This window comes from Periplaneta americana, chromosome 15, assembly GCF_040183065.1.
Source record: "Periplaneta americana isolate PAMFEO1 chromosome 15, P.americana_PAMFEO1_priV1, whole genome shotgun sequence".
In the NCBI taxonomy this organism is placed as follows: domain Eukaryota; kingdom Metazoa; phylum Arthropoda; class Insecta; order Blattodea; family Blattidae; genus Periplaneta; species Periplaneta americana.
The window spans coordinates 136833207-136856438 of NC_091131.1; the positions used below are offsets into that span (position 1 = coordinate 136833207).

The 23232-nt window shown below is 38.8% G+C and overlaps 1 protein-coding gene across 4 annotated transcripts in view; it reads left to right on the forward strand.

Annotated features, from left to right (window-relative positions):
- LOC138715373 (uncharacterized) overlaps nt 1-23232 on the forward strand; it is a 644942-nt gene that overhangs the window by 415419 nt on the left and 206291 nt on the right. For all 4 annotated transcript variants that reach the window (XM_069848222.1, XM_069848223.1, XM_069848221.1 and 1 more), the window contains one exon: nt 18058-19971. In XM_069848222.1, the coding sequence (XP_069704323.1) occupies nt 18787-19971 (1185 nt within the window). In that variant the 5' untranslated portion in view covers nt 18058-18786. The remainder of the gene's footprint in view (nt 1-18057; nt 19972-23232) is intronic.

The window sequence follows — 23232 nt, forward strand, 5'->3', positions numbered from 1 at the left end:
GGCTGATGAATTGTATATGTTCTTAAAATGATTACTAGTCTGTGTAGCTCTACTGATGAATTGTATATAGACCTACTGTAAATTGAATGGTAATATGTATAGCTCAACTGATGAATTGTTTATGATTATAAATTGAATTAATCTACTTGATATTAATTGCACAAATTTGTATAGCTTAATGAAAGTATGCTCTTTGTATTGTATATATTTGTATAGTTTTGGCCGATGAATTGTATATGCTTTAAATTGAATAGTAATCTATATAGCTCTACTGATAAATTGTTTGTGTTTGTAATTTGAAGTAGTTTGCATGATATGTATTATCAATTTCTGTATATCATAACTGGTTGAATTGTTTATGCCTTAAATTTAATTAAATTGTTTTATATTATAATATAGCTCAACTTATGAATGATCGTTTGCGTTTGTAAATTTAATAATCTGATTGGCTATGTATTGTATACTTTTAGTAGAGCCATCGATGTAGCTCAGTCGGCAGACTCGCTGGGCTGCTGATCCGGAGCTGCGTTCGGGCTTGGGTTGGATCCCCCTTTGGACTTTGGTTTCTTAGGAGGTTTTCCCCAGCCGTGGGACTGAAGCCGGATGGTCTATGGCGAGTCCTTGGCATCAACCCCTTTGATTTGATTACCCCCTTTGATTTGATTACCTGGTTGGGTTTTTCCGAGGTTTCCCCCACCGAAAAGGCAAATGCCGGGTAATATTTTGGCGAATCCTCGGACCTCATCTCATCTCACTACATCTCGCCAAAATGTAAAAAAAATGTAAAAAAATTGTACAAAATTGTAAAAATTGTAGAAAATTACTAAATTGTAAAATTATAAAAATTTGTAAAAATTGTAATTGTAATATTGTAAAATGTTGACATGTTCCACATCTTAAAGCTTCATTGCTCATGAAAGATCTATGGAATAAAATAAATGAATGGAATGAATGAATGTACACTTTACGTAGGCCTACATCGTCTCCCACATTCCTTCTCTCCAGAATAAACTAAAGGTAACAGCATAATATGGATATCTATTCTTTTGAACATGACCCTTCTGATGTTCTGTACAGAAGTCAACAGTAATAAATAATATCTGTTTGAGCTTTTATGCTTTCATGGTGAATCTGTTCAGAAATAAACTTCTCTGTATTCCACCGTGTCGTGAGAATTAAACATTTCCAAGTTTTGGAACTACATACAGGTTACATCATCATCATCATCATCATCATCATCGTCGTCGTCGTCGTCGTCGTCGTCAGTGCAAATAAGTACGACCTGAAGTTAATTACTTGCTCTGATGATGGAATGTGTAACTACGTTTTCATTATTATTATTATTATTATTATTATTATTATTATTATTATTATTATTATTATTATACAGTAGTTATTGATGCAATAATATTAGTAATGAATTACGTAAAATGTTATTCAAGTAAGGAAAAAACAAGAATAGCTATTGCAAAAGAAAATATAATACAATAATCAACAAATATAATAAAATAAATATGTCAGCATTTTGACATACGTAGTAAAAGATTCCATCATCAGAACTAGTACGTAATCAGTGGGATGCGTACCCTTTGAGACAACCCCACGTACCTCCAGGGTACGCGTACCATAGCTTTTTTAATGAGTTTTTTTTTTTGCATTTCTTTTTTTTTTTAATTTTACCGGCCAAAGGCTATTTTTCTACGGTTTTCCTTTGTTTCTCATTTTCTTAAACCAATACCTACACAATAACCATGCCCGAGGAGGGGCTAGAACCCACAACTCTTCGAATCACGTGATAGAGATATGTCATAGCTCTACCGCTTGCGTACCATAGCTTTTTTAATGAGTTTTTTTTTTTTTTCATTTTTTTTTTTTTAAATTTTACCGGCCAAAGGCTATTTTCCTACGGTTTTCCTTTGTTTCTCATTTTCTTAAACTAATACCTACACAATAACCATGCCCGAGGAGGGACTAGAACCCACAACTCTTCGAATCACGTGATAGAGATATGTCATACCTCTACTGCTTGCGCCACCCAGGCCGGCTAAATTGAATACCTAAAGATTATGCTTGTGGATTGCAGGAAACTTGCTCCACGTGTTATATTTAAGTACGTGAATATTGGCTTTCTACTGTATCGACGACGGAACAGTGTATGTATGTAGTTTCGTAACGTTGGAGGTGTGAAGTTCGAAAACACGGAAAAATAATCAACAGTATATATCTGAATAATGGTAGGTATTTGTTATTTTAAAGTTTTCCCTTATTCTTTCTTTCGAAACACGTTACTTTCTGCATATTCTGAGAGGGCGTTTCCAGATATCTATCACCACTCTTAATATGTTTCATTATGTTTTACTTTATCACCATTGTAAACATAAAGAGGAAACATTGTTATGCTGAAAAGAAACAGGTTTTGAGATTTTGGAGAAATTACGAGTTTTCAATATTCCTAATACCAAATAATAGTTTGGGCATGCCGTCTGCCTCTATTTGCAAACAACGGGTATTTTCATAATTTGTTATTACGAATCAATTTATTCGGAAATTATGTAAGCTACATAAAATTTGTATTCAATAAAAGTCGCGGTTCTTTACTTTAAAACAGGAACACACAACGGTGAGTTAATGTGAACAAAATCAGACGATTTTTTCATAGCCGTTTTGTGTTAAGTAGAATAAACTGACAAATGAAATGGTATAAATCGTATCGAAGAAAAATATGACATAAGAGAAATTAATAATTGTTATAAACAAAATTATTTCCACTTGTCTTTATGGTTCCAGTCTAAGCATTTGTTCTTTCTGGCCGTATGATTCCACAGTTAAGGAATTCCGTCTCTTAAAATTTTAATGGAGTTGTAAATTCCCCTTTTTATGCAAGAGTGAATTTCCACAGAAGGAATGCTTTGCAAAACTGTGTCTGCATAATATTGCTCACATAATCTATTTAAACCGTACAACTGATAATTAAAATCAAATCTATTACTTTTATCTTCGCACTAGGTAAAGCTACAAAAATCCATTTCAAAATGAAGTTTTCAGCATTACTTGCAAAGGAAAAGCTGTTTTTGGCAAGCCGTTTTCTGGATGCCTCAATACATGTATGTCTACAGCTATTTCTTCTAAACTAATGTTTTAATTTTTTTACACTCATCATTTATTCATTCAGTCACATATTCATTCATGTGTTCATTCATTTATAGTTTTCTGTCCATTCACTGCAAACCCAGCTTTCTCCAATCGTTTCTCTTTTTCACCTTCCTCTTAGTCTCTACATATGATCCATGTAGTCTATCTTAATATTGTGTATCGCCTGATATCTGCTCCGAACTTTTCTCCCGTTAACCATTCCTTGCAGTGCATCCTTCAGTAAACAGTTTCAGTAAATACGAGTAATTTTTTTCTGGAATAAGCCTATTAATTAATTAATATACATTAAATATAATTTTAGTAAAGAAATAATGGATTTTTGTTTCAAATCAAAAACATATAATAATGCTCCAGTCGAAAAGAAAGCAAACGCCATCTTAGCAGCAATAAGTCGCTAACTCTGCTCCCACGGATAAACATACGAGTTCGTATGCTGAGTTCCTGTGGTGCTCTATTATCTATCGTTCTCGTGACACAGGAACTCAGTTTGATGTCGATTTGAACTACAAAATCTCTTTGAAATACAAATTATTCCATTTTCGGGAATCTGATTAGCTCAATATTTCTCACTCACAAAACGTTTAGCAATCGACTGATTATAATGCCGCGATCGAATATTGATCAGGCCTCATTTAAGTGACAGTTCAAGAAAATAAACTGTAAAGAGTAATTCAATTCGCAACATGATAAAAAAATTCCATTGTTGCAAAACGCATAATAAAATATAATGATGAAACATGCCTACGTGTAATTTTTGTGACACTCGTTTTCTTTCCCCTTAGTTACAAAACTTCACTCTACAGTAGAAGTATATTCTCATAATAGCATTGTGTTATGCATTCTGATACTCTGTGCAATACATGATACCATAGGTCTATAATGTACCTGGAACTTTCATGTTGGCTATAAGTTAAATATTTATCTCAATATCATATTTGACATTAGGAATTAATTTTACTCCACCATGCATTTACTGACTCTGATTGAGGTTCTAGCTGATTATGAACTACATCCATTATCAGGCAGTATATCTCACTTGACGGTATGTATCAGAGGAAGAACAATTGTTTGTATGCATCTGAAGTCTGATTAGTGATTACTGTAATATATAGTCAATCGGCGATGTATGCAATGGAAGGGGAAAGGAACTGACCACCCTGCTCCATTATCTCCTGGTATCATACGTAGTGCCTTGTTGGTATCACTTGTGATGTTCAGACCTGTCTGCGGACAGTTGACTAAACAACATGTATTTACTTTGAGATTTCCGTCAAAATCGCGAAAGTGTTGTGTACTTAACAATATTTCTCCTCTATTCCATAAATGAGAAAGTAAATATTAAAATGCCTGTCATATCTGTAGAGTGTAGTATTAATTCAGACAATGTAAAATATAACTGTACTAGTTTAACTGCAGTTCTGGAATAGAGTTCAAGCATTCTACCCTTTCAAACGTAGCGGAATATTGGATAATTCATTGCTGTTCATGCTACAAGTCCCTACACAAAGTTATGACAATTTAATCCTGGTTTATCTAGATGTGTAAGATAACACTGATCCTCTAACCGTTCGAAGTTTGTTCAGTACTCCAATGGAAAATAAAATGAAACCTTTCCATTGTCCGTTTATATCGATATTGTGTAATGATGTGGAAAAGGTGCACCGTAATGAAAAACCATTGTACTTGCAAGTTATTTGTTTCTGTTATCTGTAATGCTATGAAGACGAAGTATGAACTTTCAAGATAAGTTGAAACACCAACCGAAGTCATTCAAGTATGTTTTCCTCACGATCACATTGAAAATTCTTTCTCTACAACCACAAAAAACAGTAGTTTCCCACTAAACTTGAATTTTCTCTTCTTTCGGATTATTTTTATACTATAGTGCTTTTCACGAATAGAGAGGGTTAACCTCAATAGCATTAGAGGCTATTTGACCATATTCCTGGAAAACCTGCACATTACTGTTTGTGATGCAGATATAGGGACGGTTGAAATAAAGGTCGCTGATATTTCTGTAGTTCCTGTTAAGTACAGATGCTGCAGTCATAACCGGTTTGCTATTTCACGCAGTTTTGTGTGAATTGTAGTCTTGTGAACTTATCAAAAATGATTCAATTAATTTAATTTATGTATTTCCATCTAATGATTTACCTAGTTCATGAAAAACAAATATTACAACATATAATAATTTGTTTTTAATCTTAATTTCTTTTGCGAATGTTTTCGCCTCATTGGCATCTTCAGGCAATTAACTATACAATATCTAAATATTTGTGCATGTTAATTAAATATTTTTCAGATTAAAAACAAATTATTATATGTTGTAATATTTCTTTTTATCAATTAAATAAGTCATTAGACAGAAATAATTCAACCACTACAAAGAATTACAAGCTAATTGTCAAAATGGCAATCTTAAGTGTATGTTTTATCTTATGCTTAATTATAGAGTATTATTTAACTGGTGGAATAGGAAACTATTTCTTTCCGAAAACAAATAGCTTATAATGTCAGGTTCACGAGTATTTTCAGAAAGAATATGACAATGCAAGGTACTATAAACCTATTATATCCGTCACTAAGTGTATGAAAGAACTATTAAAGTGACTGGAATTAGTGAAAAGTAGAATTCTTAAGGAGAAACAAACAGGTGAATTCAAAAAATCCAGCGAAAAAACGGCCGCGGGATTGTTCTGAAAATAATATAGATAATTTCGACAGTGATGCATTGAGAAGGAATATTTTAAGTTTGTGTGCAGAAGGTTACATTCCGAACTTGAATGGTATATTAAAAAGTGTGAAAGAGAAATTGTGTTTCCTGCGTCTCGATCATCTCTCTGGCGGGGACATAGTTGCCCTGCGCAATCAGTTTTTTGTGCAAACAAAGATAAAAGAATAACCAATCGTGCTATATTCTTTCTCGATGAATCATAAATAAATGTGAACATGACAAAGATAAACTATGGACAATTAGTGATGACGACCCAGTTCCGCGTGTGCCGATTGGTAAAGTTTCCAGGATTATAAGTAGTACTCCATCCGGTAGTGAACAGGGTTTGTAAAAAATGGGTTACTGGTGTTCATATCGCGTTCAACTAAGGATTATTACGAAGAAATGGAGAGCGACCGTTTAAAAAAAATTTCAGGAGCAGCTTTTACCTAATATTCCACCTTATTCTGTGATGATTATGAATAACGCACCACATGATACCTACACGAGTGTTCTATCAAGATTATAAAGTTTCTTTTTAAACGTTCAGTAATCTTTTGACCTCCTGCAAAACTGACCTGCTACTGGTTTAAGAACCCGGCGAGACAACCCTCTCCATTCGTGAAACGCACTATAGCTTCGTTCTCATTATGTAACACTTTCCTAGGTCGCCATCTGTAGAAATAATATCCCTAGCCATAGATTATATTTATATAAAATTAATATACGAGATTAATATTGTAAATAAATTGCATTTCCAATCATTTCATCAATTTCATCAATAACGTTTGAGAATGGAAAGTAATGTTACAAAATTGACAATAATTTTTAATAAAAATTAAAGAGTCGAAGTTAACTTCAGATAATATTCTTAATTATTTCATACTCTCTTTAAAATCCAAAATAAAGTTTAAAACGTAAAGTAAAGTTTATTCATAATCTGCTTAACCCACAGCGATGTTTTAATGTCATGTTTGTGATATACAGTATTTATTAGTAAGTTTACTAATCTATTTCCAATCATTGTTTTAATTTGAACATCATATTAATTCCCCTATTCCTATTGGAATTATCCACTAATTTAATCGATAGATATTAGTCCAGTCTCTAATTTATTAAATAATTGGATGATCGCATCTTGTTTTTCTACATTTTTAGTATTTTAAATTTCAGTTGTTTTCATTTTTTGTTCTATTAGTATTAGCTTATTTTCAGCCGCTTATGTTAGAACAGGGACTACTGCTGTGGATCAAAAGATAGCGCTTGTTCTTTCCAATGTCCGGCTAACAGTTCGATTCTCGGTGTGGAAAGATATGAGGAGCATCGTTTCAAAACGTATTAGGCCCACCAGTGGACAAAATTAAATTTGTTACTTTCTATTTCTTTATCTTTGATGCTGAGAAGCCTATTGGTTCCAAACCGTCATATTTGCAAACTGTGAAACAAATACTTAAAAATGGTTTTGTGTAGAGTTTAGAAAAACTTGTCCCTTTCTCTCCATTGAGTGTTTGTGGGAGGTCTAGTGTTTGTTCCCATAAACTCCAAAACATATGCAAGATGTTGCAGTCGTCTCACAAAAAAAGAAATATCTGCGCTGTATTAAGGACATACCGTAAGGCTGTGCGCACACAGGAAGAGACGAGATAGCTTGAGACGAGTCATTTTTGGCAGAGACCGACTCGAGGATAAAGTTAACATGGTTTGTTATGATTCAGCCTCAACGAAATTCTTCCAACGGACTGTACTCGTATTATTAGAAACAGTGTGTGTTCTATACAGGATGTTTAAAAAATACGGGGCATAATTTCAGGTATGTATTTCTCACATGTAGACAATCAAAATAGTTCATTACAACATGTGTCCGGAAATGCTTTGTTTCCGAGTTATGGCCTTCACAACATTGAAATTCACCGGAACGTTTTCCTTTCCGCAGGACGTTGCCGTCAAAGGAGACATTAAGAGGGCACTCTGACAGTTCATTCCGAGGCGAAGGTTACATTCAGTGTTGTGTAGGCGTTAGACTGTGCGACATGTATTCAAATCAAGAGCTGGCAGAGATACACTTCATGTACGGTAAGGCGGACGGCAATGCTGCGCTGGCTCGTCGTTTGTACCAGGAGAGGTACCCACAGCGACAATGTCAAGATCGGAAGACATTTGTACGTCTCCATTACCGTCTGTGCGAGTATGGAAAAGTTAACTCTCTTGGTTTGGGAAGGGGACGACCAAGATCTACAACTCCAGAAGTACAGGAGGAGATTCTGGAGGCTGTGAACATGACTCCTTCTATCAGAACACGAAGGGTAGCGTTGCAAGCCAATGTTCCTCATACGACTGTCTGGAGACTGTTGAAAGAGTATCAACTGTATCCTTATCTTTTGCAACGTGTACAGGCCCTGTCACCAGCAGATTACCCTGCACGAGTTAGGTTCTGTCAGTGGTTCTTGCAGCAGTGTGGTGTAAATCCGAACTTTCCTGCCTTAGTATTATTTACAGATGAAGCACAGTTCACACGAGATGGCATAACAAATTTCCACAATCAGCATATATGGGCGTATGAAAACCCACGTGCAACTGTTCCATCTCATCACCAGGTGCGGTTCTCCCTCAACATGTGGGCCGGTATCATTGGTGATCGATTAGTTGGAACCCATGTACTTGTAAACAGATTTACGGGGCAGGCGTACACAAACTTCCTGGAAAACACCATACCTCATGTTTTAGAAGACACTCCACTGATCAATCGTCAACACATTCACTTGTTGCATGATGGCGCTCCTGCACACTTCAGTCGTACGGCTCGCCGGTACTTGGATCGAAGGTTTCCTGATCGATGGATAGGTAGAGGTGGCCCAATTGCTTGGCCTCCACGCTAACCTGATCTGAACCCTCTCGATTTCTACTTGTGGGGCTATTTAAAATCATTGGTTTATTCGTCTCCGGTGCCTGATTTGGAATCCCTTCGGAATCGAATTGTGGCATGTTCTGAGGACATACGCAATACTCCTGGAGTTTGGGATCGTGTTCGCAGGCCAATGAGACATCGATGTGAGGTTTGTATTGAAGCAGGAGGTGGACATTTTGAACATCTTCTGTAATGACAACGACCTGCGGAAAGAAAAACATTCCGGTGAATTTCAATGTTGTGAAGGCCATAACTCGGAAAAGAAGCATTTCCGGACACATGTTGTAATGAACTATTTTGATTGCATACATGTGGGAAATACATACCTGAAATTATGCCCCGTATTTTTGAAACACCCTTTATAAGTGAACTGGAAATCAAAATATGACTTGTAAAAGTATAAATTTTGAAAGAACTAATTTACAGTAAATCATTAGGTTTTAAAGGTGGAAATACAGATCAATTTAGATGGAGACGGAAGTAAGAGATTGTAATAAATAGTGACTGAGTTAAGGGAAAGAGGAGGCTACAATAATGAGAGAATGTAAGTAAGAGGTATGAATCTAAATTGTAAGAGCGTCTACAAAAGATATATCTATAATGAATGTAATTGTGGCACCGGATACAAAATAGTGAGGTCAACATTAAACGGATGGAAATGTTAACATGAAATATATATATATATATATATATATATATATATATATATATATATATATATATATATATATAGAGAGAGAGAGAGAGAGAGAGAGAGAAAGAGAGAGAGAGAGAGAGTGGAAGTAAAATAACCTTGCAGATTGAAAGAGACGATAGGGTACACTTAAATGAATAGAAAACCTATTGTAAATTTTTATACTGAACAACAATGTAATTTTATTATCTCAACAATAATTATCACTCTCTACAATTTAATTTCACTCCCGTCAGCAATGGGATTTGCTCTCCGCACAGCAACAAAGCGTTCGTTATTGCGCTCCACAAACAACAATGACAATTTACTTGGAGTATTACGAACAACAATGAACTGTTAATCTTAACTAATATTCACAAAGCACTATTTACAACACAGAACTGTCAGTTCTCAGTTCATAGCTCGTTTTTCTTGGCTAGTTCTTCTAGCTCAGTCACTCGCGTTCACAGAATCTCGAACCCCAGACCTTCGGAGACGATCCGCTGAACTTCGAACTCAGGACCCCCAACTGCGGTCCACTGCACTCGAACTCCGGGCTTCAGGCTCCACAGTTACGGACACAACTCAAGTCGCGCTGTGGTCTCGAAGCTGGCTTCACTGCTAACAGGACTAACTCGCTTACTGTCCAAATCTGCCTGTAACAACACTGGCTTACTGACTCACTGACTGACTGACTGACTGACTGAATCTTTCACTTGCGTCTTCTCTTTTATATAACCAAACAATAGTTACGAGAAAGGTCGCGGTCAGAATGGCATTCTCGAAGAATCTGGATATTTCCACTTCTCTGCCGCGGTCGCTCTTTTCCCTTTCTCCCCACAGCACATGCCCCAGGAAGCAGATGCGCGCGCAACCTGCCCGTCACGGCCGACTTAGCCCTTCCTCCGTCGGTCGTGAGATCGAACCTCACGCAGCCGTCACATTGCTCTCTCCTTAGGACTGGCCGCCCCGGACAGTCCCTTGGTAGGCCGCTAGTCGGTACAACGTTTGGGGTTCTCCGGCTGCTCCCTCCTTATGGTGGTGCCACCCCATCCTGGGCTTGTCTGGGCAGCGATACTCGTACTGCGTGGGCGCCGTCTTGGTTTTCCACTTGGCCCTCCTAGGAGAGCTCGGTGGCCACGGGTTGGTCTTCGGCGTCCATCAGGAACACTTCATCCCGACCAAGATGGAGTATACGGCGCCGGACGTCCACCGTCGCATCGAGTAACCGCATGGCGTCGAGTCCCAGGACGACGTCCTCGGTGATGTTGGCGACGAACACCCACATCTCCAGTTCCCTCTTCCCCAAGGTCAGGTCCAGGAAGACCTCTCTTTGGTTGGGCAAGCTCTCGCCTGAAGCAGTCCGTAGCTCGTATTGGCGCAGCGGCGTCCTCCCAGGTAGGCCAAGCACGACGTCTGGTCTGGCAATAGTGAGCATCTCCCCGGTGTCCACCAGTACTCTGCATGGACGGCCTCTTATCCGTCCTTCAGCAATCAGCCCATCGTCGCATCTTCTGTTGACCGGTTTCAGGACGAGCCGAGTGGACGGTGATGACGGCGCCGACATGCTCTTCCTAGCATCGGCCCCCTCTCTCTCTCCTGACTGTAGCCAGCTCGGTCGCAACTCCTCCGGAAGTGCCCAGTTCACCGCAGGACCAGCAGATGGGCACCCGTCGTCCCCGTTGCTCAGGCGACTGTTGGCTTCTCTCGGTGTCAGCCACCTCTCTCTCCTGCCGGTGGCCACAGCGGTCGCAGTCCCTCCTTAGGTGTCCCGGTCTCCCGCAGGACCAGCTGGTGGGCGCCCGTCGTCTCCGCCGCTCCGGTGACTGTTGCTTTCCTCGACGTCGGCCACCTCTCCCTCCCGTCGGTCGCTAGATCGGTCGCAGTCCCTTCTCAAGTGTCCCGGTCTGCCGCAGGACAAGCAGGTGGGCGCCCGTCTTCTCCGCCGCTCCGTTGACTCTTGGCGCTCCTCGACGTCGGCCACCTCTCTCTCCTGCCTGTGGCCGGATCGGTCGCAGTCCCTTCTCAAGTGTCCCTGTCTGCCACAGGACCAGCAGGTGGACGCCCGTCGTCTCCGCCGCTCCGTTGACTGTTGGCGCTCCTCGACGTCGGCCACGTCTCTCTCCTGCTTGTGGCCAGATTGGTTGCAGTCCCTTCTCAAGTGTCCCGGTCTGCCACAGGACCAGCAAATGGGCGCTCCTCGTTTCCGCCGCTCGGGTGACTTCGGTTGACGTCCCCCATCATCGGCCGCCGTGACGCTCCTGATCCAGTGCGGTGTTGAGACTCCCGCCGCCGACTTGTCCGCCTCCATCCTGAGGGCCGCCGTCAGAGCTGCGTTGATGGTACGATGCTCTGCCAAGAGTAGCTGTTGTCTGATTACGGGGTCTCGAACTCCGCTGCCGAAGGTGTAGGCCGCCTCTCCAGCGATGAAGTTAGGTGGTAGGCCCCTGAGGGCCTTATGGGCAAGATGTTCCACCGCCATCGCAAATTCTTGTAGGGACTCACCTGACTGTTGGACCCTCGTTTTCAGTTGGGTCCTGAATGCTGCCGCAAGTTGATGGTCACCATAACGTCCCTCCAGGGCCGCCATTATCTCAGCGGCTGTCCCATCTTCCGAAACACTGTGAAGAATCTCCGATGCCTGTCCCTGAAGCGCGGCCAGCGTCTGAGTAGTTTTCTCTGCCGGCGTCCATCCATTGTGCTCTGGGATGGCCTCGAACTGGCGACGGAATATCGCCCAAGACGTCGTTCCGTCGAACTTCGGCGTCTTGACGTTGTAATGTCTGGCTGAAGGCGATGGTTCCGCAGGGCCACTATAGGGAGTCCTCAACTCTGTGGACGCTTCTTGCATGGCACGTCGAACCTTCTCGGTAACTATCTGTTTATGTTCTCTAGCCTGGCGACCCACCAACGCGAGGATGTGCTTGTTTTCTACAGCATGTTGGTCCATCAGCACACTCGTTTTCACTTGACGACGTTCGAGAGCGCGAATTTTCCCGTCAAAATGGTCTACATCCTGTCTCAACTCGGCTACTGTCTCGTTTATATTTGTAAAATTTTGGTTTAGTTTATCCAAATCGGCCTTAAGTTCGTCTTTCACGATGGCGACAATTCCATCTACGTGGGCCGAGACGCTTTCAATTTGCGTAGCGACGTCATCTTTCATTCCGCTTATGTCACTTTTCATCTCCGTTTTCACTTCACTTACGTCACTTTTCATCTCCGTTTTCACTTCACTTATATCGTTCTTCAACTCAGCTTTCATTTCCGCGATGGCTTGCAGGATCTGCTGTAGGTTCTCCATTGTCGATAATATCCTGATTCTGACACCAGTGTAAATTTTTATACTGAACAACAATGTAATTTTATTATCTCAACAATAATTATCACTCTCTACATTTTAATTTCATTCCCGTCAACAATGGGATTTGCTCTCCGCACAGCAACAAAGCGTTCGTTATTGCACTCCACAAACGACAATGACAATTTACTTGGACTATTACGAACAACAATGAACTGTTAATCTTAACTAATATTCACAAAGCACTATTTACAACACAGAACTGTCAGTTCTCAGTTCACAGCTCGTTTATCTTGGCCAGTTCTTCTAGCTCAGTCACTCGCGTTCACAGAATCTCGAACCCCAGACCTTCGGAGACAATCCGCTGAACTTCGAACTCAGGACCCCCAACTGCGGTCCACTGCACTCGAACTCCGGGCTTCAGGCTCCACAGTTACGGACACAACTCAAGTCGCGCTGTGGTCTCGAAGCTGGCTTCACTGCTAACAGGACTAACTCGCTTACTGTCCAAATCTGCCTGTAACAACACTGGCTTACTGACTGACTGACTGACTGACTGACTGACTGACTGACTGACTGACTGACTGTCTAACTGACTGAATCTTTCACTTGCGTCTTCTCTTTTATATAACCAAACCATAGTTACGAGAAAGTTGGCGGTCAGAATGGCATTCTCGAAGAATCTGGATATTTCCACTTCTCTGCCGCGGTCGCTCTTTCCCCTTTCTCCCCACATCACATGCCCCAGGAAGCAGATGCGCGCGCAACCTGTCCGTCACGGCCGACTTAGCCCTTCCTCCGTCGGTCGTGAGATCGAACCTCACGTGGCCGTCACACTATATTACGTTTTGTGATTAAATGCACGGTTAATAAGAATATCAAGTTTGAAGTCCGGCAGTCCGGCAACATCGCCACTAACACACTCTACTCGTAATGCAGATGTACCGGTATTAGGTCAACGAACTCGGTGTGTCTCGGTAGATGGGCTGCTCTCTGCCACGACGTTGACACTTGCTAGCATCATGCAGTGGCTTGAAATTAGAGGTTTTTAAAATTAAATTTAAACGAAAACAGTTCACACTATTGAAATAAGCCAAAGGGATAAATTATGCTTTAATAGATTTCCTATCAATATGGATATAAATCACGATCCTACTCGCAATAGTTACCGAATAAGAGGTTGTTAAACATTTGAGGAAAAAAAAAACTTTTTTTCTGAAAAAGAACTATGAATTTTCCTCCAATATGATATTATAGTTTTTTGTTACATAAAACATGAGCTATTTGCCCTGAAAATCTGAGAGGCTATTTCACTTCCACTCTGTATATCATATATTATGATGCCGGAAATTGATTGAAGTTCTCTTCTGATTTGTTGTTGGATTAGATTTGTTTTTACTCTTCAATCCTCACTTTACATGACAAATATCTACTTTTCTATGGAAACGTAGCACTTCAAAAGTAAAGTTGTTCAATAATCTGTAATATTTGAATATGACAAAATTTTGACAGGTTTAAATGAAATGTTCCGTATAATGTAAATCCCACGAAATATTATTATCGACGCTTGTATGATTACCTGTGCACGTTTATACTGTTTTTTGCGCGTGAGCAAATGTTCGATCTGTTTGACGCAGATCTGACGAGCCCCACATTTCTGTTGAACACTCCCGAGTTTAATTGCATATAAAGGATTGTGCACAATAGGTTTTGACGGCCGTGCGTAGAGGGGTAAAACATGTTTTCTATTAAAATAAAGTCAAAAGGGAAAACAAGTGGATTTAACACAGCTAATGTACAGTTTTTATTTTATACGCAAGTTTAATAGAGTACTTTGGCACTGACAGGTCACATTTAACAATACTTCAAAATATCTAGGCGTATGAAATTGTGACTAAAGTCTGTGTGATTAATCTTGTCTCGCTGTTAAAAGAGAGAGAAAGGAGATATGTCTTACCTCATTTGTGTTGTTATTGCGATGGGGGGAGTCAAGCGATGCCAGTGGCGGAAGGGACTAGTTGATACATTCTGTAGCGCAAAATAAAATAACAAAATATGTCTCTTCGTACTGTATAGTTCCGTCACTGAGCTTGTCTTTCAAGAGACTGAGTTCCAGTAGCCTGTACAATAACAAGATTTTGAAAGGAATCCTGAAAATTTACAACCCTCCTATAATCTCCACCCTCATTTGAAGGGACTTGGTTTTATTGCTACTGAGACAAGATAAACCTTAACAGGTATAACACATTAAGTATTTAAACAATCAAGATTAACTTCATTATCTTCTTGTGATTTATACATACCTATTATAAGAAATAATTGATTACCGGTACCAAGAAATTATATTATTGCGCAGCTTATGTGTGAGTTAAGCGTGTGGTGAAAAGGAAAGTTATCAATATTTCGGAACTACTTATAAGCCGATAGGCTAATGCGGTGGTTCTCAAAGTGTGCTCCGCGAATCCCTGAGGAACCGCCAACACTTATCAGAGGATCCAAGGTTGGCAATATTGAAATAAATAACATATAATACTAGCCTTCTTCTCGACACTATTGTACAGTACTATACGCAACTGTAGACCTCTCACCTTTGCGTGAGTTGGCCTTCGAACTGTTGTGAAAAAAACACACGTCTTTCCTTATTTCAGTTAAGATAGTCAATTCTACTGAGAATTTTTGTCAACTTCGCGAGGATTCATCTCTTACAATACACCGTAGGAGCATTGAAGAAGGAACAGTAATCTACAGTTTTAGCGTGTTATTTCTAAAGGGGGACGCTTGAGGCCAAATGATCATAAAATAAAATACACTCCGTGACGAAAGAAATCTACAGACAAATGGATAAAATAAGTGCAAAACACAAGTTACATCTGTTTATGAAGTTGTAAACATTAAGTAGTTCCGAAAAGTAGCAAATCTCCCTTTTATATCAAACTTTTTCAACAAACCAAAGCTAAAACGCAATCCAACTTGCGTAAAAATGGGATGCGTAACTTTGTCGTTGCACGCATCGCGACCAAGCATATATTTAAAAATATTTTATTCATTCAGCATTTATGAAATAATCGTCCACTGATTATCGAGCAGTAAGTCAGAATTAAACTTCAGAAATTTTGACTTTCTCAATATAACTGCAATCCTAATGGAACTTTTCTGTACATAGTAGTGTAAACGTTTTTGAAAGCTATACAAAAGATTTAATACAATCTTTCTCTGTAAATTTAGCATTACCTTGAAGAACTTGCATGTCCCATTAAAAAAAAATCTTCCATAAGGACTGTGTTCTTTATTGTTTAAGTTCAAAAGTGTGCCATTTTAGGGGAGTCTGTACACCGAATTTTGACAAAAATGAAATTCTTGTTTTTATCGTTTTTTGATAGTTTAATATTTGTTAAATAATAATATAATTTTATTTCTTCTAATTGTCAGCTTTGAGTCATATCTTCAGCAGAAATATTGTAGTAATTCTTAATCCAAAAAATGTTATCAATGATTTTTTTCCCAACCGTTCAGTGGAATTTTAAATTTATTTAGCCAATTCTATAAATAAAAGCATGTTACCTATTCCCTATTTTTATACATTTGTATCTTCTATCATTTCTGAGAGCTAATACCTATTTTTTCATTTTACATTAATTTTTACCGTTCCACAAATATCTAATATATATTTACAAACTTCTTCTAGTAGCAGAGCAAGTAAGTTTCCATCTGTTTAAGCGGGATTTGATAAAAATTGTTCACAAATGCAAAAATAGCTGCTATATTTGCAGCAAATGAGTAAAGGGATGGTTATGTTGCTTGTGGAAGTACTATGTCTATGTTAAATAAATCTAAACCTGATAAATACTGATTACGTAAAAATTGAGAAATTGAACATTGCAAGATATGGGAACTTCGACACCATTTTTCTGCACTCTTATTTTTGGGGTTCGCCGCAACCTCTACTATCACGTGTAGATTGTTTTGAACTCCGAGAACAACTCATCGAACATTTATAGGTACACGTATTTTTCTATGGAGAGAAACTTTTGGTCCATTCTACAGATATAAACATGTAAAAGGAAATAAAAATGGAGCATTCATATAGAAAAATATTATGCCTACACTGCCAGTAGATTGGAGCGAATGTGTGTACAATCCAGGGTCCCAATTGCACCAGGAAACTGTACTATATTCTAGAATATACTAATAACCTCTCTTCGTTCAATCTGCGACGTCAGAAATAGTGTTGAGATGTGGAAATATTCCCGCAAAAATAAATTTATTTGGGAATATTCCCGGGTGATTTCTGGGAATATTCACAGAATGGGATTTTTTTTTACTTTTCTTAATTGTCTTATTTGGTAATTAATGTTATAAGTTACAACTCAAGGGAAACATACAATGTAGCGAGTATTTATAATAATCACATGATTTTCCCACTATCACCAGGAGATTGTTGGTTGACCCTATTTGTTTGTTAAGCTATTTTTATGACATTGGTGCACTTTTCTCAGAAAGTATTGTATCCAGAAGGCTGAAACTAATATATAATATCAATGTGATGGCATTTTATACAATAGATTAAAAAATAAGATTATTTCTATCTTCAGCAAAAATAAAAAATAATTTGTAGCAATTCTTAATGCAAAAAATGCTATCAATAATTTTTTTGCCAAACATCTTCTTCTGGCTTATCTTCATCTATTTCTTTCTCATCTTCACCTTCACTCTCTTAGCCACCTCCACTTTAATCTTCATCTTAATTTTCCTTCTCGCCTTCATCTCCACCTTTTCTGTCATTTCCACCTCCACTTTTATCTTAATTTTCTCCTTATCCTCATCTCATTTTCTGTTATACTCCAGCTCAACTTTTATCTTCATCTTCCTGCCTTAATGTCGTCTCCTTCTCTCTCATCTCCACCTTCTATCTCAATCCACCTCCACTTTTACCTTCATCTTCATCTTCTCATCGTCATCTCCTTTTATTTCATCTCAACTCCATTCTCATCTTCAACTTTACCTCCTCTTATATTATCTTCATCTTCTCTCTTATCCCCACCTCATCTCTACCGTCTCACTCATCTTCATTTTCACTTTCATTTTCACCTTTACCTTCTCTTATTACATTCTTAACTTCAGCACTTCCTTCTTCAACTCCTTCCTTTCTCACCTCCGTCGCCTTCTTCTTTAATCTCAGCTTCGCCTTCATCTTAAACTTCTTTTTTGTCATCATCCTAAATCCCATGTCTCATTCCTGAGGATGTACAGTATCTACCCCAATTTTTCATCTCAGAAATACCGGACATTTATTTATATGTTTTTATTCCCAGGTCGACACTAATAATGGAACTCTGAATGCGGCTTTCGACCATGTTGAGCAATCTTCAGCAACACACCAGAGTGACGTCATCGCATGCAACAAACAACAATCCTTCGACGTCGCTCATCATGAAAAAGAAGAATTTCATCAGCAAAAGAAGAAAATCAGTTCGGAACCAAAGAGAAACATTCGACAGAGCATTATTGTAACAATGAAAGAAGGTATATCTCCATTTTGCCTTGCCTTTTTTGCCAAGGGCATCGGCTAAGTAAATCCGAATTTAAAATACCAAAACAAACTCAAAAATTGTTTTCATAATCACAAGCCACTATTTAATACCATCCATAAAGTAGAGGAGAAAAAGAAGAAAATATTTATATTCATTAAAACATAATTTTGTATCATAAAATATATTGTAATATATGTTCTATATATAATCCCTTACTTTGTGAAAGTGTATTAAACATGAGCTTCGCAAATGCATTCCTGAAGTGACAATACGAATTTCTTGTGTTCGACCGCTCCATTCTTACGCATCATTTATTGGAAGGAAGGAAACATTGATATCCGTGATAATAGTCCGTTGCTAAAACAGTGAATCGTTTAAGTTCAAGCGCAAAAATTCCGCATAAAATAGAAGAACAACAGTTTCAAACACTAACACGCTTAATCAGGGAAAGGAACTGTGCAAAAAGGTGACACAGACGGTGTCAAAATTAGCTGAGCGTGTCCTCAAACTATGGCCTCGTCTTCCTTCGTCAGGAAGTCACTTCTATCTCTCAATAATTGGAACCACAACAATGGCGGCACAACTCCTTCACCGGCGCCACCAACAAAAGAACGCAGCAACAGCAATACCAGCTGTAAGACTACGTCGGCGCTGGCACTTGCCACGTCCAACATGGTCGACTTCTGGAACCGCGTTTCCCAGCAAATGGCTTACATCGACGGGAGCACCAGAAGCCCCTCGCTTATCGACGGCGGTAGTACCAGGAGTTCTCTACCCAACGAGTGTACTCGGGACTCTCTACTGGTTGCTGTGGATACGCGACCTTCGGGAAGCTCCGTCGGTAACCGGAGCTCTTCGCTGCTTGATGAACCTAACATAAACAGTGAGCCAGATGATGGTCACAGCGCATCCATCTTGGAAGACGCCAACAGCCATAGCGTCTCCTTGTTGGATACCGGAAATGATCCCTCAGCCCTGGAGGACGTAATCGCACCCCTTCCAACCTCGGAGCTGGCCCAAACGTTCAAACTGAAGCACCCGTCTGAGTTAACATCCCCAGTATCTTACAAATCCTGCTCAGGATCACGTCACACTGCCACCACTTGTTCCTTAGAGGCGTCTCCACCTCTTTCTCCTAGAATGCACAGGGTGCGTAGCTCGACCCTCCATCGTCAAATCAACCCAAGGCCAACCCCTCACAAGGCACTTCACAGACAGACGAGTATTGTTCAAGACGATGAGGAGAAGAGGGGTCGTAAACAACCCTGGTATCGCAGAACGTCTTCGACAGACAAACAACAGAAGAAGAGCACCACTCTGGACAACAATGAGAACGACGAAGACCAGAGCGCCATTTGGCACCACGTGTTCACGGAAGTGGGATCAAAGTACGTCAAGAACGCAGAGCGTAGTGGGACCTGTTACAAAAACTACTTCAACGACGACGATGATTATTATGATGACGAAGAAGATTACGCCAAAGATGGGATGGAACTGGAGTTGCTACAGCCATCAACGGAGGTGCCAGATAAGGCGCGTCCCGTGGCAGGCGCTGTCGTCATACCAAATTCAGCCACTTCTACATCTGTCGTCATGGAAACTGCGTCCATTGGGGGCGGCAGAATCACAACAAGGACCAGACTGCACAAGTACCAGCAACAATTCAGCTTCTGCGCAGGGGACAGGAGGCTCTCGGTAAGTACTTTGACATCATAATACATTTAACTGAGCAGACTAAAGAAGCTTTTGGTAAGTGTTCAAGATAACAGTATCCAACAAATAATCCCTTTATGACATCCACGAGATTCTAAGTAAGTAGTGAGAATCGTCATAGATTAAGCACCATTTGAGGTTCTACGTAAACTAAAAATCTGTACTAAGGGATATAACTAACTAAGCTTCTTTCCAGACCAAACAATGTTAACTTCCTAGACATATTGATAATCTTGTTATTCTATGCAAGGGACGAAACACGCTCGGTTAGAAACAAGGAACTCCATGATAACCAGACAACACATGACCAATGAACGCAATATTGTACCAATAACAGGAACAATGCATAAATGAAAGTTATCTAGGAAAGTTGTTGCTGAGAAAGTATCATATTTAAAAATAATAATAACCAAACAATTGAAAGTTATTCACATTTTACTCGCAATTATTTTAATTTGTGTTTTAATTAACATGGTGTTGAAACACACTTTATATATTTAAAAAAATGTGTGAAATGATTGACTGAAGGTAAAGCAAGAAATTAAGATAAGAATTTGTTTAAATTAAGATGGTACCAATATTATCCTAGTAGCAGTAAACTTGGATTTTAGGGATAGACTTCAAAACCAAAACTTCAACTGCAATAAAACTTTAAAGACACCTTAACATTTCTTCAAGAGTAAACAAACTAAGAAATTATATTAGAAAATATCTAAATGGTTTATTATAAAATTATGTTAGACGGTGCTAAATTATAACAAAAAAAATTGTTATACCTCCGCGATAAAAGTAGGTGATTCTTAACGAAAAAGTTGCGCTGGTTTTGAAAATCGCCGTAGAAATCACCTATCACGTCAGGTTAAAAATATATAAACACATTAAAATCTCATATACGCGATTTCAGATAAAATATTATGTTAGATTAATTCTTATAATATAATGATTTATTCATGTTAGGGTAAGATTAATTTACAAATGTAGTTTTATATGCATGCATTATGCCATATTTTAAGGGAACATACCTGTAACTTTGCTTAAAAGTGTTTGATAGTATGTGATTTTCTCTTGTACTCCTGCCTGCTCTCCCTCACAAGAAACGAACAGTAATCCTCCATCATTATTAGATCCTTACGACCTTGGTACCTCTTCTCCATGATGGAAATGTCTTGATGAAACGGTTTCTCTTTGTTCATCACTAACATCATCCAGATTTTTCGGAAAAAAATTTAAAAGATGATAAAGCAAATGGATTTTCAAAGACATTCGACAACCCATGTTTATGTAGCATTTCAACAAATTTGACACCAAAGTTTTATAGTTTTCTTCTTTTGTATTTCCGAGAAGACAACGCACAATCCTTTTAAATGATTTCCAAGCTGCTAATTCATCCGTCTGTAAATTTTTCTCAAACATTTCGTCCTCCGCTACTTTTCTGATTTGAGGTCCAATAAAAAGCCCTTCTTTCAATTTTGTGTATGTTAACTGTGGAAATATGCTAATCCACTACCGTCCTTGTTGAGTGCCTTAACAAAATTCTTCATCAGCCCAAGTTTTATGTGTAAGGGAGGAAGAAGAATCTTATCAGGCTGAACCAATGATGTTTCTTTTACATTACTTTCCCCCGGAACATATTCCTACCGTTGTCCCACTGTTGCATCACATAATGTTTCTCTGTAGCACGGCTGTCCCACAAACACAAAAAACAACAATATTTTGTGAAGTCCTCTTGCAAACCAAGCAACAAACCAATTACTTTAAGGACACCACATATCTTCCAACAATGAACCTCATATTTTAAAACAGCTCAATCTTAGCCATACTTTCATAACTTTCTTTAAGACCTACAGAATGAATAACCGGATGGAAATTCATTATAATTATGAAGTAACACTGCTTTTAAGCTAAACTTAGATGAATTTATAAACAATCGCCAGTTATCTGGATTCTTCTCAATCCCTAGTTCACTCATTAAACTGTTAACATCTACACAAGAACACATATTGTCCTCCATAGCAAAATATTTTTCAAATATCTGATATCTACTTCGAAACTCTGTAATTTTTGTACCAGGTGCAAGTAATTTCCGTTGTAGCCTAGAACATAGAAGTTCAGATTCTACTTTCGACAAATTTAAGTCACGTGGAAAATCATTCAAGTCTACTTGCTCTGCAAAAGTCTTTCACTTTCAGAATTATCTGGTTGAAAGTCAGGATCTTTTGAAGTAGAGACCTCTGGCTCCGAGGACAACCCAGGTCGGGGATCACTATTTCCTTCACCATTACTATCACTACTCCATGTCTTAGGGGGTACAGGTACAGGCCTCGCTATATGGAACGGATAGCATGGCAGAAAATATATCTGAATAACGTGTTTATTTTCCCTAGACATGCCAGATATATTTGTCATGCAGAAGTAACAATCATTAATATGATTTGTTGGTTCTCGCACACTATAGGTACAGCAAATGGGAACGTTTTGAGTTTGCCATGTAACCACAATCTAAGATTTGTCGTGCAAGTGATACAACATTCGTTGATGAGGTGACCATTGTTTTTCCTGATCACCAATTTTACACTCGAAGTATAGTTTAGTAGGCCCTAATGTTATAATTTTTTCTCTCTGATTTTTGGAAGTAAACCGTCCACAAACGTAACAAAAATTATCCGGAATATTTCTGCACTTCCGATGTGAACTAGCCCTTATCATTGCACCACTAAAACACTCAATTACTTCCAACAAAAATACACTAAGTGAAAAAGAAACTTCACAATATTCTACACTGCTGTCAACACATCCACAATGGGACTGACGATTCGTGGAGTACGCGTATTTTAAATTGGTAGGCGACATCAACACCTAGTTAGTATATTCAACCTCCGGCCATCATAATTCCTGAAAGGAATAAGATAAGCTATTTCTTCAAATATTTTTATTTACCGACAAATTTCCGGTTCTGTTTTTAGTAAACAGAAATGCGAATAACATACTCGTAAGTTACAACACGTTTATCCAGGAAATAATATTGCTTTACAACCCCATTAGATATATCAGACCGATCTCTGCCTGGGTTTATCTCTTTGCGGTGTCTACTTCTAGAAGAAAAGACATTTATTATCGGTATCCTGATAACTGATGGTATAAGAAATAACACATTTTTCACTTTAGATTTTGTAATTAGGCTATGTAAGTAATCGTATAGGACAGGGGTAGCCAACATGACGCGTGTTACCAGGTCGCACGCGA